The following is a 15450-nucleotide window of genomic DNA, read 5'->3' as shown; positions in this document are numbered from 1 at the left end:
GGTTCCATAAGGTAAAAGTTGAAGTCATGGAGGAAGACTCTCTTGTGGCTATTAAAAGTCATAGTCCAAAATTTAATTTTGGCCCAGGAAGCCACTATTATGGCTGATTGCTACTATGGTTGGAGCAGATACTAGAGGAAAATCATTCTGTGTTTGCCTGTGTTTTACATACTCCTTAGTGGCTTTTTAGCAAGTGGTTGTTATTAGAGATGATATATGGAGAAATGGTATCTAAAGAAAAGTCACTATACTGTAGTAAAAGGAGGTAAATCTTTCCTTGTGCCCTTCTTCTTTGTTCTCTTTCATGTTTGCAGCCCTGTTTGTGCCTCAGAGATGTAATTTACCATGAGAATAAATATTTTACTTAAGTTCTCATTTTGGATTTAAAATCAGTAAGCAGGTAGCTATAGCCCAGAGGGTCTTAAAAGGTCTCTTGCAATTTGTTTTGTTCCTTAACTCGGTACCTAAACTCAGTGGATTTTAGGCATTATGTAATACAATCACATGATTGAAGAATCAAACTTCTAGTGGTTTAAATGTTATATCCCTCCATTCAAGACACACAGCCTGAGGGCAAAGCTGTGGCTTGAACTTTTGTTCTACAGCAGTCACATTTAATAAACATAGTAGTATCCAATCCCTTTTATCTGCACCAGATGTCCTTTACTTAATAGTTCACAGCTTTACTACAGTGTAATTTTATTGTATTCTTAAGAAGAAAAATAATTTAATTTAAAGATGTCATAACAGAGCTGGTAGGAATTCATGTGGAGAAAGTACTGTAGTGTTTGGAACACTCAGAACATCTATAGGTTTCTGTTGTTGGTGTGGACTCTCTTCCTGTAAAGACCTCTTGTTAGCTGTGTTAGTATATGATTGAATATCAGTGATTCCAAATTGACCATCTTTTACTTAATTTTTACTGTTCTTTTTGTTTATCAGTATTGTAACTAGTATTACAGTCAGATTGTCTACAGGCAAACTTTAGAGACATTCAGATTCATCTGTTAAGAGCCAACTAGGGGCTTAGGCAGGATCTTATTTTGCCAACATGTATAGCTTTAGAAGTTTCAATAGATTTCTTCCCTTCCCCTCCCCCCCCCCAGCCTCGGATGTCAGAAATCCCAAGCACATCCAAAGGATTTCCTGGAATTGCAATTTATGATGGGTTCCCTTATTTTTTCAGTTATTGTGTAATTGATTTACCTTGATTGTTTTTGTGTAAAACTTGAGATTATTTTTTTTTAAACATTCTTCTCTTTGTTCTCTTATATTTACAAAAATAACTTCTTTTCAAACTAACTTTTTGAAATTCCCTGTCACTAGTGTTCTCATTGTAGGAGTAAACATATGAAAAATTATTCTCATGAAGACTATCTGTCACTTTGCAGGTTTTCATCACCTCTTACATGCATAATCTTTACAATCTAGTGTCTGCAAAAATTGTTTGATATAATTTTACATTCTGAGGAAGTATTTGGATTATATGGTGAATATACTTTCAGCAGTTTGAAGCCTTGTATCAGAAAGGGGGGGGGAAAGATAGTTTATAGACAAGATGCTAAAACATAAGTTTCTGTCTAGTTTTTAGTGCTGGTATGGGAAATCAAATATTTTGGCTATACAGGTTGCATTTGGCAATTTTTGGCTTGCTTAGTGGTGTGTTAATTCTCTTTAATAAGCATGAAGACTATAACACTTGACTATTCTTTTTGTCCTGACTAGGAACCTTGCAGTACATGGCTCCAGAAATCATCGATAAAGGACCACGAGGATACGGTGCACCAGCTGATATCTGGTCACTAGGTTGTACCATTATTGAAATGGCAACAGGCAAACCTCCATTTCATGAACTAGGGGAGCCTCAAGCAGCAATGTTTAAAGTAAGTACAGTTGTTTTGCTATAGAGTTTATGAATTTTCAAATACTAACTTAATTTTTTAATATTAATTTAATTGGTACTAACCTTTTGTTACATGGGTTGTTTTGCACAAAGCCACAGTCTGACCTGTGTTCTTAACTCTCACTGAATGATCCTTCTCTGCTCTAAGTTGTATTGCTCTAGGGGGTAATAATTTATTTTTGTCCTGGAAATAGGTCATGACTCAGAGCAGCAACCTGAAAAATGAGTGAAGACTTATGAAAACTGATATCCTCTACCCTCTTACTTCTATCATCTCCTCTTCTTGGTTTATGATTTCCTTCTTGGCAACCAGTCTCTCCAATAATGACAACCGTTACTTCTGCTCCTTTAAGTTTTTTTTTATAAGCCTCCTTCCCAGAGTATCTGTTTATTTTGTCTTTCAAAGGCCTAGTCTCTGCAACATGGTAGGAAGCTATGGTGGAAGGGGGCAAGGGACTAACTTTCCAGGGTTTCTGGTATGTACCGAAGGAGTGAAATACTCTGTATTTTACATCCTAAATCCTTTGGATCAAAGCTACCTCCTCGGTAAACTGTTGCCTCTAGTACTTTGTTTCTCTTAATGTATCTGTTTTCAAATGCACAATTAACACTTGAGAAGAGAATGCTTCAGATAGTTTTGATAATAAATGTATTTGAAAAAAGTTGGTTGCTCTAACTCTAAAACTAGCAGTAGTGTAAAAGCTATGATGTGACAATGTGTCAAATATGCAGACTGAAAATTTTTGGTTCTTCCACTGGCTTGCAGTAGACCTTTAGTAAAGTACTTAAGTTTTCACTTATGCTTCAGAGTCCTTATTCTTATAATGGGGAAAATAACACATCCATATCCCAGCAAACTGCTTTAAATTATCAATATTGTTAATTCTTTTGTGTATGTTGTTGAAAGTCACTGTGTGAGCGTTAGTATAATTAGTAATGGCACCATGGTAGCAACATCAGATCTTTATCAATAAGTATAGTAAGCTGGGCTGCAATTCAGCATGGCACATAACGCCATGCGTCATACTAGGCCTGTGAGTTGTCCCATGCACCACAGCTAAAAGGCAAAGAAAAGGATGGTTATGGGTTTTGATGTAGTTATTTCAACGGTATAATATGTCACCTTGGTGCTGTCAGCTTGTGACACTACCTCAAAAGAAGCTGCCTGGGTAAACATGGTTTGGTTCACTAAAGCTTTCCTGAGGGAGCGATGGAAAGAGACTTTTTTCCACATTGCTGTAAATGTCAGACACGGTTCTGTTGGCAGATGCCTTTTCATCTTATGTATCTGGCACGTAGTTGAACTATTCAGTGAGTTACATGTCTTATTTTTCAGCACAGTTTATTGAACTGTCAGGAAACGCTGGTTCAGTTCTGGGTGCTTGATGAGCTCTGCACAGGCTCACGAGGTGAGCTCTGGCAGGATTGTGCATGTCCCTACATCCTGCCCATAAGCACTTCCAGGCCACGGAGCTGTGTGATGAAGTCTCAGAATTGGCATTTTTTAAAATACATTTCTTGCCCTTCTTTCTTCAAGGATGTGGCAGAGTTTTTAGCATTGTTATTGCAGACTGTGTTAATGTGCTACAGTCAGGCATTTGTTTTTGTTTTCTGTTTCTTGGCTCTGCTGGGACCTGCTTGGAACTGCCTCTTGCTGGGCACCATAAATTGCAAACTGTGGTTTCTTTTTGCTGTGTAATAAAACTAAGCAAGCTGGAAGCTAGGTTTGAAGCCAGGAATGAAGTAGGCTGACTGGCAGGCATGTAAAAAGAACAGAAGCCTGGAAAACTTGGGATGTCGAACTTTTGAGGTCCCCACCTCCGCACGTGCACACTCAGTCGTGCATAGGGCAGGTGAGGAGAGGGAAGGTGTGAGTCTGGCTGTGCAGTCAGTATAGAAATTGCAAATGACCGAGGAGTTGGACAAAGCAGAGAAAAGGGGCTAGAGTGAACCAAGAACTGGAAATAGTTCCTGGCTGAGTGTACGTTGCGTGGTATTTCATCTATGAGCATAGTATGTGTGCATCTGGTTCTGTGTGAAAGGAGTGCAAACAAATGACATTCAATAGAGATAAAGTAAACTAGCATTGCCACAGAGTTTCCGGATGCTCGTGACAAAACTTGTTCTCCTTGAGCCACAGAGATTAAGATAAGATCAGAGACATGCATTCAAATTTCCTGGTCCTGGTTTGGACTGTCCTGGGTTTTGTTTAGTGCCTAAGGGTATAACCTTGCACCAGAGTGCTATCAGCTTGTGACACTGCCCCAGCTGAAGCTGGCTGTGTGAGCCTGGTCCCGGAGTGCACGAGGAGGAGCGGGCTGACCACAGGGACGGGCACGTCAAGAGCAGTTGTCAGAGCACAGCAAGCAGTGGCTGTCTTCTCTCTCTGCTCCAAAGCAAAAATCTTGCCAGGCTGAGGTTTTGAAGTGGTGAAACTGTATACCCCATTTATAAAGCACTGTCCAAAATGTGCGTGGGGTTTTACAAATCAGATAAAGATGCTCCATCAGACAAAGTAAATGTATAGATGTTGTAGCCTGCCGACAGGTCATAACATCAAATTACTTATTTATTCAATTTCTTTATTAAATGCATCCATTTTATTGTAGAGGTTAGCAAGTTGTGTATATTAAAAATGTTACGTGCAGGAAATACTGAGTTTTGAATGTGCTTAGAGTCATGGTTTGGAAGGCCTTAAGGCATTACTAGCATTTTATATTCTGCACTGTCATTCAAACAGAAGCATGACTGCTCAGCATTTTTTACTTCAGCTTGCATTGAAGCTGAACCACTATTGTGAGTGCCTAATGGTGCCACAGTGTGTTAATGCAGCTGTATAATGAGATTATTTAAAAGCAGCTGGCACTTGTTTAACTGCTGGGCTACTATCTCCCTTGTGGCCACTATCTTTCTGCTTGTTCTCGAGAGCCTGTTTTATGTAAAGATGCTGAGACTACAAGCCATAATCTTGCCAGATACATGCCATACAGCACACACGTGTTACACAACTCTCACTTCAAAACATTTATGCCAGGTTGGCATTCGAGAATAAGAAGGCTGTGAAAGAGCCGGAAAATTCACTAGGGAGCAACCTGTAGAAGCCCGTTTTTCATTACTTAAAGAAAGAGTGGGGGATCTTGTTAAGCCTTTGGACATCATGTGATTTTCAGTTAAATATCACTGAAAGACTAGGGAAGACATCTGGCCTGAATGCTGGGGGTGGTGACAAGGTCTGGCAAGGTCATTTTGAGCATTAGTACAAGGAAATTTGGCAGCAGCAGGAGCAGAACAGGTGCAGGCCCCAGGCAGTCAGTACTAGAGGAGGAAGTTATTCCTGTTCCTGGACACAAATGTGCTGGAGGAGTCAGCAACTGAGAGAGACACTACTAGGCAGGGGTGATGGGAAGCATATGCAATAGCTGGAGGGATTTGTGGCTGGTAGGAGAAGCAGCATTTGAAGCACTTGGTGTCGATAATGTCCAGATCCCAAGATTGCCTGAAGGTAGATGGTTGGATACATCCATACCTTGACATCTGTGTGATACCACATGGATATTCACGCTGTGTTTGCAATGAAGTAAAACAGGATTAGAACCTTGTTGTCACTTCACTGCTTTGTGTGGGTACCTGGATCACTCCTTTTCCATGAGAGTGAGAGATCATACTGTAAGAAAGCTTTGGCCCATGGTCTCCTTGCAGTTGTGTAGTAAAAGTAATTTGTATTTGTGTTTTACTTGCAGGTTGGGATGTTTAAGATTCATCCTGAAATTCCAGAATCACTGTCTGCTGAAACAAGGGCCTTTATTTTGCTCTGTTTTGAACCTGATCCTAGTAAACGTGTTACAGCATTTGATTTGCTCAGAGATTCCTTCCTGAAACAAGTAAACAAGGGCAAGAAAAGCAGAATTGCATTCAAGCCTTCAGGTAAGGAATTAACAGCCAAATCCAAGTCAACATCATCATTAAGTGTTATATAAAAGATTGGAATCATTAAGCACTCTCTTTTACAAAGGACATTTCTTGTGCCAGGAAAGCAGCAGGAACTCAACTGTTGAAAGTGCCTGTGATTTGTAATTAGACATATTTAAATTTAACAATTCCCACAAAATATCGTGTCTTGCTTATTGTGTTTTGATTGCTAAAACCTCCCAACCCCATTTTTCCTCTCCTCAGAAATAAATGCCTCATTTATAGTAAATTAAAATTAGAAAAATGACATTTGGTGAAGACTTTCCAAAGCAATTCTACATTTTAGATTCACAATTATATACACTTCAGAGATCTGAGTTTTATAGAGTAGATGTTTGGCACCTGAAAATGTGGGTCTATTAGGTGTTCAGGTCTACATAGGTCAGCATTTTCAAACTTGATGTGTAACTTGGAAATTTGGCACATAGGTGCTGAAGTAGCTGTTTAGCAGGTTTTTGTTTTATCTGCCTGGCGTGTTCCTCCCCCCGCCAATATATCAGCCACTTTCTCAGTGATAAGATAATAAACCTTAATATAGACCTGCCAAATAAATCGTTAGTGTTTGAAGGAACTGTCCGTTTAAAAACAGGCAAAGCCATTGGTCTTGCTGCTTCTTTCCCCTGTCTGCACACACACATGCACATGCTCCCAATGCAAATTGAATTGCTTCCCTTTTTGAGCTTCTTCCCCCTCAGCAAGGAACATTTGAAAGAAGAGAATTCTAAGGGGAAAAACTAGTGAAGAATTTATAACATTTAGCTGAATTGGTTTCAGCAAGGAAATGGGCATCATCTCTTGTCCTGAGGGGCACTGAGAACTGCAATCCCTGCAGTTACACTGGGTTAACAGGAGAGCTCCCACTGCTCAGCCAGGGCAGTGGCAGTCAGAAGCTATTGGCAGGCTGTAGCCTTCTGCCTCACTGCAATAATGTTCTCTTGTGGCCTTTTCAGCCCTTGCCTGAGGACATTTTCCTGGAAAAATTGCGTGGCATTAGAAAGGATGGAGCTTGCCATGTTAGCTGCACTGGGAGCAACAGGCTCTTTGTCAAATACCAGGGGAAGTGCAGCTGTCTTCTGCACCCCCTCTCTTCTCCTACCTTCCTCCTTTCTTCTCTTCTCCTGCTCATTGATGAGGTTATGGAGCTCCTTCAGATGGCCTGAGGACCTGGTGCTGCAGGGTTAAGCACTGAGCTGCAGCAAGAAGCAAGCTCAGTGCTGGCCATGGACATGAGCAGAGTGGGCAAATGCTATGAAAACTGTTTATTGGGTGAGGGGAGGGAAAGGCGACATGGCTGCAGCCAAGTGTGTGCTTCACTGTACACACACTGTACGCAGCTGGGGAAAGCTGTGCTGGCTGCCGCAGCCATCTCCAAAGGGAGTTTGGGGGCATAAGGCAGGTCCTGGCCCAGCAGTTGCCACAATCTCAGCAGCAGCGGTTCACTTTGTCTCCTCCCTCTACTGTTTCCCTCACCGCCAATTTCCTCAGCTTTGTCCCCATCTTTCCATCCTGTCTCTATCCCTTTTTTCTTTCCAATAATAAAGGCAGCCTAGAGCAAATCTCAGCTCTTACTCTAGTGACAGCAACTTTCAATTTTCTGTACCGCTGAGATACCTTGAACCAGTTCTCACAAGGTGACGTATATTGTTTCATTGTTATGACTGTTTAACCTCAGGATTATAGCAAGCTCTCTATATCTGTTATTTTTTTATTTTTCTTACTTTCAAGATGAATTGGAAAGGGACAAGAGATTTCCTTCAGGCTAGTCCTAAGAGGGGGAGTCCTTACCGAGGGCAAGGGGACATGCGAGCGAGGCAGATGCCTCAGGTGTCAGAGAGGGAGCAAATACATGTTCATTAACACAGGCTGGCAGAGGTGAGGAGGGCAGGTAGCAGAGTGCTCTCTGCTTAGAGATATGGCTGTGGTGGAGCAGCTGATGGTAACCTATTGGTTTGATTCAGGCTCTTTAAATAGCTGTATATCCAGTTGTACCACTTTGTGAGACCAGTACCAAGGGGGAGTGTGTGTATAGTGTGCGTGTGTGCGCAAGAGATGGTAACAAAATGGCATTTCATATGAGTATCTAGCTGCTTTGCTGTCTTGGGGTTTAGCAGTTAGCTCATTCATACCTTTTACTGCTTACGCATATAATGATTTTGAGTTGTATTGCTGCTTTCTATCAACAAGGTTACCTCTCCCTCAGCCATTTTGCAAAATGAGGTCTTGATATCACTGAAGATGATCACAGCTGTTTTAAGCACATTGCCCTTTCCTGCCTGGTTGTGCTACATGTTTTACAATGTCTGTCCTAGATTACAATCGTAATACATCCCTCCCACTGCCGATCCACGGAGAACAGGCTGGCAGTAGCAGCAGTGAGCATGGCTCTGTTTCACCAGACTCTGATGTACAGCATGACATGTTTTTTGAAAGGCCAAAGAGATCCATTTCAGAGATTCAGACAAAGCATCCCATTTCCCATTTACTAAGGTAAAGCATTTGCTTTTCGCTTGATACCCATAAGGGATTATGTGGATTTAATTCACATTATATTTTATCTGAGGGCAATTTTTTCACATAATGACTAGATAAGCAGGTGTGTTAAACAGCAAGCGAGTTGCATAGGCAAGTTACCAGTTAATTTAAATATTGTCTATATTTAATTAATGAACAATGATTCTTTCTCCTTAAGGTTTCCATGCATTTATATACTTTTCCCACCCCAGTGAATAAATGTCAGTCGTCTTATTGACTGAGTGGATATGGATTCAGGAGTTAGCGGAAGAGCTGACCCTTCCATATACTCATGAAAAAAATGTGGGAAGGGGGCAGCAGAAAGATAGTTCTGCTGATCAGAGGGCACAAAGCAATACTTCCAAATGAGTCTGTTACAGTATGGGGCCAGAAAAAATGAATAGTTATCTCCGTCCCGGGTTTTCAGCTTTCCTCCCCAAAACTGAACCAGTGCTGGTGACATTAATGCCAGCTTCTTAGTGGGATGAAATCAGCCTTGTGCTTTTGGCTTCAGTGAGGTTTACACCAGCTGAGGATCTGAGCCATCTTCTGTCTCAGAATTAGTGTTTAACAGTCTCATCAAGCTGCTGCTGTAGTTTAACTCACTTTTTAACCTCTGAAGTATCCCTGCTCGCTTCTGACAGTACTGCCGTGTTGCTAATGCTGAGGTCTCTCTTGTGCGTGGGGCCCGGTTGCTGACGCAGCGTGCCTGATGAGGCCTCAGCCTTGGAGGAGAGGAGCGCTTCTCCTTCTGTTGAGGATAAGGATTCTGGTCTGTTTCTGCTGCGGAAGGACAGTGAACGCCGAGCGATCCTATATAAAATCCTTAAGGAAGAGCAGAATAAAGTTGCTTCCAATTTGCAGGAGTGCCTTGCACAGGTAATTTCACTTCAGCTTTCTTTTTCCCATGTCAAAAGGAAAATGACAGGCCAGGTAGTATTATTCCTTTTCTGAAAACTAATAATTGAAGGTGCTTGGATTGTTTCTTCTGAATATCTTAAAGCTCTGAGACCTGTAACTGTGTGAGCTGTTTGCTGTTGTCTGAATGGATAGCAAACACCACCCTTTGCCTGCTGCTGGACTCTTGGGTTTTTTGGAGGGGGAGGTTTGGGGCATTTGGCGTGGGCTGGGGGGCTGAGGTTGGTGGTTTGGGGGGTTTTTTATGTGCTTTGTTTTGGGTTTTAAAGAGATGGAAATGGAACACCAGGTAGTAATAGGTATGATTTGCTTTAAGGATAGAGAACTGATTAATGATTTTTAATTCAAAACATATGTAAACTAGGTGCCAAGAACACAGTACATGAATCTTAAAAAAGCTAAGGTAGATTTCCATAGAGGGAGGGGTTGAGTGGGAACGTTTAGTGACTGTAAAGAGGAGCAAGAAAAATCATGTGTTTGGTTAACCCATAGCCAAGCAATGCCACACACCAGTTAACAGTTGATTGCTTAGCCTTTTCTTCTTAATGTCTGCTTCTAATGTGCCACCGACATGATCTGTTCTTCTCAAAGCTATGGTTTTTCACCTGGACTGCATGTACATAAAGGGGAGCCTGCTGACTCTTGTTGTGGTATCCCCCGTCAGCCGTTGCTCTTGGAGCAAAGGCGCTCGCAGCACTGCTGCCGGCGGCCCTGCCGCTCCTGAGGCAGCTCCAGCCGAGCCCGGCCTGGGCAGCCGGCTCCACACAGCACAGGGGTTTACTTCTCCCCATGACTCCCTTCCCCTGCAAACTGCCTCACGGTGCAGATCGGCTCGCCCCAGAGCCGGGGGGGCTCCTGTAGAGCTTTACAGGCCCAAGATAAAGGCCCCCAAACTCAGGCGGGGAAGCAACTGGGGTAAATTTCTGCTCTGAGCTTAAACTGCAAAATAGCCTTACGGAGGACTAAAATTCATGTGTGAGATCTTAGTCAGAAATAACCAGGGCTCTAAATATTTTCCAGGATAAAGAAGGATTATTTAGTAACAGCAAGTCCTACCTCAGTCTCCAGCTGTGTTGCAGCACTGCTGTAATCATCTCTTTTCCATAATTTCTGTAATACTTCCCCTTTACCTTTTAATTATACAGGTTGTTGTTCTTAGAGGCACTTGGATAGCTTTAACTGTGGAGATTATGGACTGCAAATCATAGAATGAACACGAGTCCTATCACTGTGTAATCTTAGACCTTTTTCTGACTTATGATAAATGCATATATAAACTTTTTTTTTTGCCTAAGGAAGTCAAATGTCTGCATAATTAAAGTCCAGATTCAGCTTATTGAAAGGATAGCATCTAAAAAATTTGGGTCTCTTATCAACTCACTCTGCTGTTTTTATGGAGGAGAGCTGCCCTCTGCAGTACGTTGCAGAAATGTGTAGGTATTATCTGAACCCTTTTCCCTTTGTGACAGCCACAGTAGCAGCAGAATTAACTTATTTTTTGGAAAATAGGAATTACTATTAAAAAAATTTTAGTTAGAAGAAGGTAGAAAATAAAGGCTCTGTAGAAACAAAAGTTCTGTGATTTCTGTGCATCGGTGTGAAATATACATGGGCAAAGCTATAAATTGTAACCCTAAAAATACTAATGCTACTAATTAGATGTTTAATGACTCTGGGATTTACTTGATATACATTATCTTTTCTTCAGAGCTCTGAAGAACTGCAACTTTCAGTGGCCCACATCAAGCAAATTATTGGGATTTTAAGGGACTTCATACGCTCTCCTGAGCAGAGGGTGATGGCTTCTACCATATCCAAGTTGAAAATGGATTTGGACTTTGACAGCACTTCCATCAATCAGATTCATCTGGTGCTGTTTGGATTTCAGGATGCGGTGAGTTCCTTGCCTAGCGCAGGGGGAGAGAAATTCTTCTTGGACAGAGCTTACCCCGGGGGTTTGCAGCTTCCCCGCTCTTCCCCACTCCTCTTCTTTCTTGTACTGTAGAGGGGCTTGAATGTTACAGTCTGGGTACGGTTTGAACGCTGTAGCCTAGAACTGTCAAATCTGTTGTTTAGACTTTCAAAGGTGGGAGGGGTTTAGCGACTCATGCAGTTGTTACTTTATAAAACTTCATCTGACTATTGAAAAACAAGATTCTCTTTCCTAAGGTGTAAGCAAATGTTGTTTGCTGCTACTTTAACTTGCTTATTTATAGGTGAACAAAGTATTAAGAAATCACTTAATAAGGCCCCACTGGATGTTTGCAATGGATAACATAATTCGCCGTGCAGTCCAAGCAGCAGTCACTATTCTTATTCCAGGTAAATCAAAGCAGCTGAAAATAATCTTTTTTTTATTTATTTATTTTTAAAAAGAAGGCTGTTTGCATATCAAAGAGTTATAGCAAATGGAACAGTTTAGATGTTTAATCTGTCAGCATGCCATTAACTGCATCCCATGTGCCACTACATCAAAGGCACAGCGTCGGAACGTTGTACAGAAAGAAGTGTTGATCTGGAGGATTAATGCCGTACTTGCAGTACAAAAGCACATAATGAGGAGATAACCAGTGGTTCTGCACCACCAGTGTGGTCCAACCAGGACAAAAAAAAGGCAAATTAAATTCAGTCCAAGCTGGAGCTTTTCTAGTAAGAAAGAAAATGACTCTGTACAACATTTTAATGACATCCAAGGTGGGTAGCACTGCACAGGTCTGGTTCTGTGTTCTGAAAAATGATTACTGAGCTGTGGAACAGATGCAGAGAAGGGAGTGCATTAATATGAGGAGGAGTATGATTTTGGCCTACAGATGGATAGTAGGAAAAATCACCACCACCCCCGAGGAGGAGAAATTACTAAGAACTGCCTAGGAATAAGTCTAAGTTGGAAATTTGCAAGTAGATTTGTAACTCTTTGAAGTGCTGAGCACCCCTTCCAGCATGAGAATGTTCTAACAGCACTTAGTGATGATGAGCCCTTTCAGTCCAAAGTTGCTATGGGTTTTAAGCCAAATCGGCCAAATTTTTTAGGACTTTGTTTGTAGGAGAAAAATGGCAGCTGTTCTTTCGTGGGAAGGGCGGCCACCTGCAGCAAGTTCTGAGAGAACTGGGGTTAGACATGCTACCTGGAGAAGACGAAGGCTTTGTAAACAATTTGGTCCAGGAGAGCGGAAAACAACAACTTTCTTTTTTTTCCCTTTTTTAAAAAAAGCAAGCTCTCAAGGGTTTCTTATTAATACATTTTATTAACTGTCGTCTTATTCATTTAATCACAAACGTATTTGTCCACTTCCTCAGCTGAAGCTCCCCCACCCAGTTATAAAGAGCAAACTGTAGTACCTCTGACGACAGACTTGTCCAAAAAAATTCTTCTTCTTATGCTGTTTCCTCTTACCAGAGCTTCGAGCTCACTTTGAGCCAGCATCAGAAACCGAAGGTGGGGACAAGGACGGTGATGAAGTGGAGGACAGTTTCCAGCCCACTGAACAAAATGGGACCGAGGATCCCGCCATCACATCAGGAGTCAGCACCCTTAGTTCTGTCGTGTCACATGAGGCTCAGCAGCAGCTTAGCCTGGAGTTGGGCAGACTTAAACAAGAGACCTTAAGGTAACCCTCCTATAAAGACTGTGGATTTATTTTCAGGCAGTCTTTGAAAAGCTCTTAGACGTTGCTTTCTACAGTGACATGTATATACATAACATAAATACTTCTCACCTACTACGGGTGCCTCGTGAGAAAGCAGACCTTCCAGGAACACAAATGGATTCAGAATGTGCTGGCAGCACTGGTATGGCAACTACTCAACAGCCTTCAGTACAACTTTTGTTTCTGTGTAATTAACTTTTTAATTGCAGAATGTCATGTTGGATTTCTGCTGTTAAGTAATTAGCCTGTGCCCATTTCCTTTGTACTTTCCTTAGCTCCTTGGATGCCTCCTGACCCAGTGGCAGTGCCCTCAAAGCTGTTCCCACAAGGAAAGGCCAGAGCTGCTCTGTCCTGACCCACGGGACAGGCTGCCCAGTAATGAGCACAAGCAGAGCTCAGCAGAGCCCCTGTCCTGTTTCATACAGGTTACATTTGTAGGCTGCCGCCAGTGCATTAACAGCTGAAGGTCCCATTCTTCTCTATGGATGTGATGTAAATCTGTAATCAGAAAGTCCCTGGTAAAACATCAGTGTTACACTGTTCAGCAGTAAATTACGGTATAAAGGCAGCAACTCTGCCCAGGCAGGCTGCAAAACAACAGGAATAGAATTTACAAGCTATTTACTGAATTCTGCAAAGATGAAAGCCTTAAAGTGCCACCACTAAGTGAGTCTCAGACAACGTAAATGAAATCTGTAAGCCATAAAATATGTTACTTAAGACAGCATCTCTCATGTGTGTCTGTCCTTTGGTAGTCATTAAAAATGATAGATTTTTTTTTCAGCTAGACTTATTCTCGGTATGGCTGTGCTTGATCTCTTGCATATGCTAACAGGCTTTTGGAAAACCTCATTGAGAAGGAGAAGGAGTATCAGACCCTCTTACGACAATCTTTGGAGCAAAAAACTCAGGAAGTACACTTGCTTCGATTAAAACTTAAACCTGAAGGTATGAGGATACACTGCGTACTTTGACTACTGCATACTTTGACAGCTGCACACAAATATATTGGAACATGTGTTTATTTAAAGGATAAAAGACCATCTATTTTAAGCTTCAGTAGTCTGAAAACCACCACTTTTGCCCTAGTTTTGAGGTGTATTAACCCATACGTTTGTTTTCTGTTAAAGACTCCCAATGGTCTGCAGCAACTTTTAGAGAGAATGCAGACCCTGAGCTCATGAACTGGCTGAAACAACAAGGAGCAGACTTGGATGCCATTAAGAGGGTAAAAAAAAACAAAACCAAAAACCAAAAAATCACCTGTTTAAAAAAGGTCATTGTAGTCATAATTAGCAGTGTGGTTTCAAAGAAGGAATATTAATTTAGGAATAAATTTGCCTTTTAGTTTGCTGAAGAAGATTATACACTAAGTGCTGTCCTTAATGATATTACTAAAGATGATCTGCGGTCTCTTCAACTGCGGTAAGAAAGTACTTCTTAGTTCACTGTTAAGAGCTTAATTAAAATAGTTTGTAGAACAACTTTTTTAGAAGTTAGGTTATTCAAACAGGTCAGTGACAGTTCAGTGGCAACTGCTGTAATTTCATCTCTGATTTTCTGTTAGTTATTCACATCTTAACTGATGCAGCACAACAACTACACCTAAGGTGCTTCAAGCCATCTAAATTTTGGCATTTATCAAGGTTGGGAGCTATTTCCGCACCCTTCAGGATGATGTAATCATATTGAAAATAGGCATAAAGAAGTTACTTTTCCTACCCATTGATTCAAGTCCTTTCGTCATCATTCTGTTAACCCCTGGAAGAAGTTGTTTTAGCTATAACCTTAAAGAAGTGTAGTGTTTTCTATATCCTGTCATAACTGGTACATCCTTGGGATTTCTAGGTTTTACTTCTTGCTCACTTTAGAGTAATGGCGATGAGGGAGTTTTCCCTAACTGTTCTCCATGCTTCCTCATACAGGGGTGGTCTTCTCTGCAGAATTTGGAATGCAATATTAAACCACCGACAAATATCCGGTAAGGCCTCAGTGCAGAAGGCTGATGCTTCGGAAGGAGAACGTGAAATGGGAATAAGCAAATGAAAGATACATTCCTAACGCTTAAATTATTAGATGTATATATATGTATGTACAGTGGCCTTGCAGGTTTTGCACAACAACTATGTAGCTTGCTTGACCATCAGTGTAATACACAGTGAATAGTAACAGCTTTTAAGGCAGTGTCAATGCACTGACTTAAATAATTTATGACAGAGTAATGCAGAAGTCAGATGCCTATCAATGTAATAGAAAGCTTTAGCTGAGAAAAAACCTCTTTTCTGCAAAACAGGTACCACACACCTGGATTGGCTTTAGCATTGTGAAAACTGTGAACTTAAAACGTGTTACAGTTCTGCTGGCTGATGGTTTGAGCAGGGAAGGGATATGCTAGAGCATACGTCACCTCTTCATGGATGAATGTATAGAGCTTTTTGTATTAAAGCTACTCTCACTGAACTACTAAGAAAAGCCTGGTGTGATGGTCTCATTTAGTAACTT

General features: G+C 41.3%; 1 protein-coding gene across 1 annotated transcript in view; it reads left to right on the top strand.

The window, feature by feature from the left end:
- Positions 1–15393, top strand: part of MAP3K15 (mitogen-activated protein kinase kinase kinase 15) — a 91952-nt gene extending 76559 nt beyond the window's left edge. Inside the window, exons 20-30 of the mRNA XM_050915195.1 lie at positions 1726–1883; positions 5644–5827; positions 8182–8359; positions 9088–9262; positions 11010–11195; positions 11518–11623; positions 12699–12909; positions 13784–13896; positions 14079–14176; positions 14297–14373; positions 14874–15393. Coding sequence (XP_050771152.1) covers positions 1726–1883; positions 5644–5827; positions 8182–8359; positions 9088–9262; positions 11010–11195; positions 11518–11623; positions 12699–12909; positions 13784–13896; positions 14079–14176; positions 14297–14373; positions 14874–14994 — 1607 coding nt within the window. The 3' untranslated portion in view covers positions 14995–15393. The remainder of the gene's footprint in view (positions 1–1725; positions 1884–5643; positions 5828–8181; positions 8360–9087; positions 9263–11009; positions 11196–11517; positions 11624–12698; positions 12910–13783; positions 13897–14078; positions 14177–14296; positions 14374–14873) is intronic.
- The last annotated feature ends 57 nt before the right edge of the window (positions 15394–15450 follow it).

The sequence above is a fragment of the Gymnogyps californianus genome, chromosome 1, assembly GCF_018139145.2.
Source record: "Gymnogyps californianus isolate 813 chromosome 1, ASM1813914v2, whole genome shotgun sequence".
Taxonomy (NCBI): Eukaryota; Metazoa; Chordata; class Aves; order Accipitriformes; family Cathartidae; genus Gymnogyps; species Gymnogyps californianus.
The sequence above is the reverse complement of the archived record's forward strand: the minus strand, read 5'-3'. Positions and strand labels throughout refer to the sequence as shown.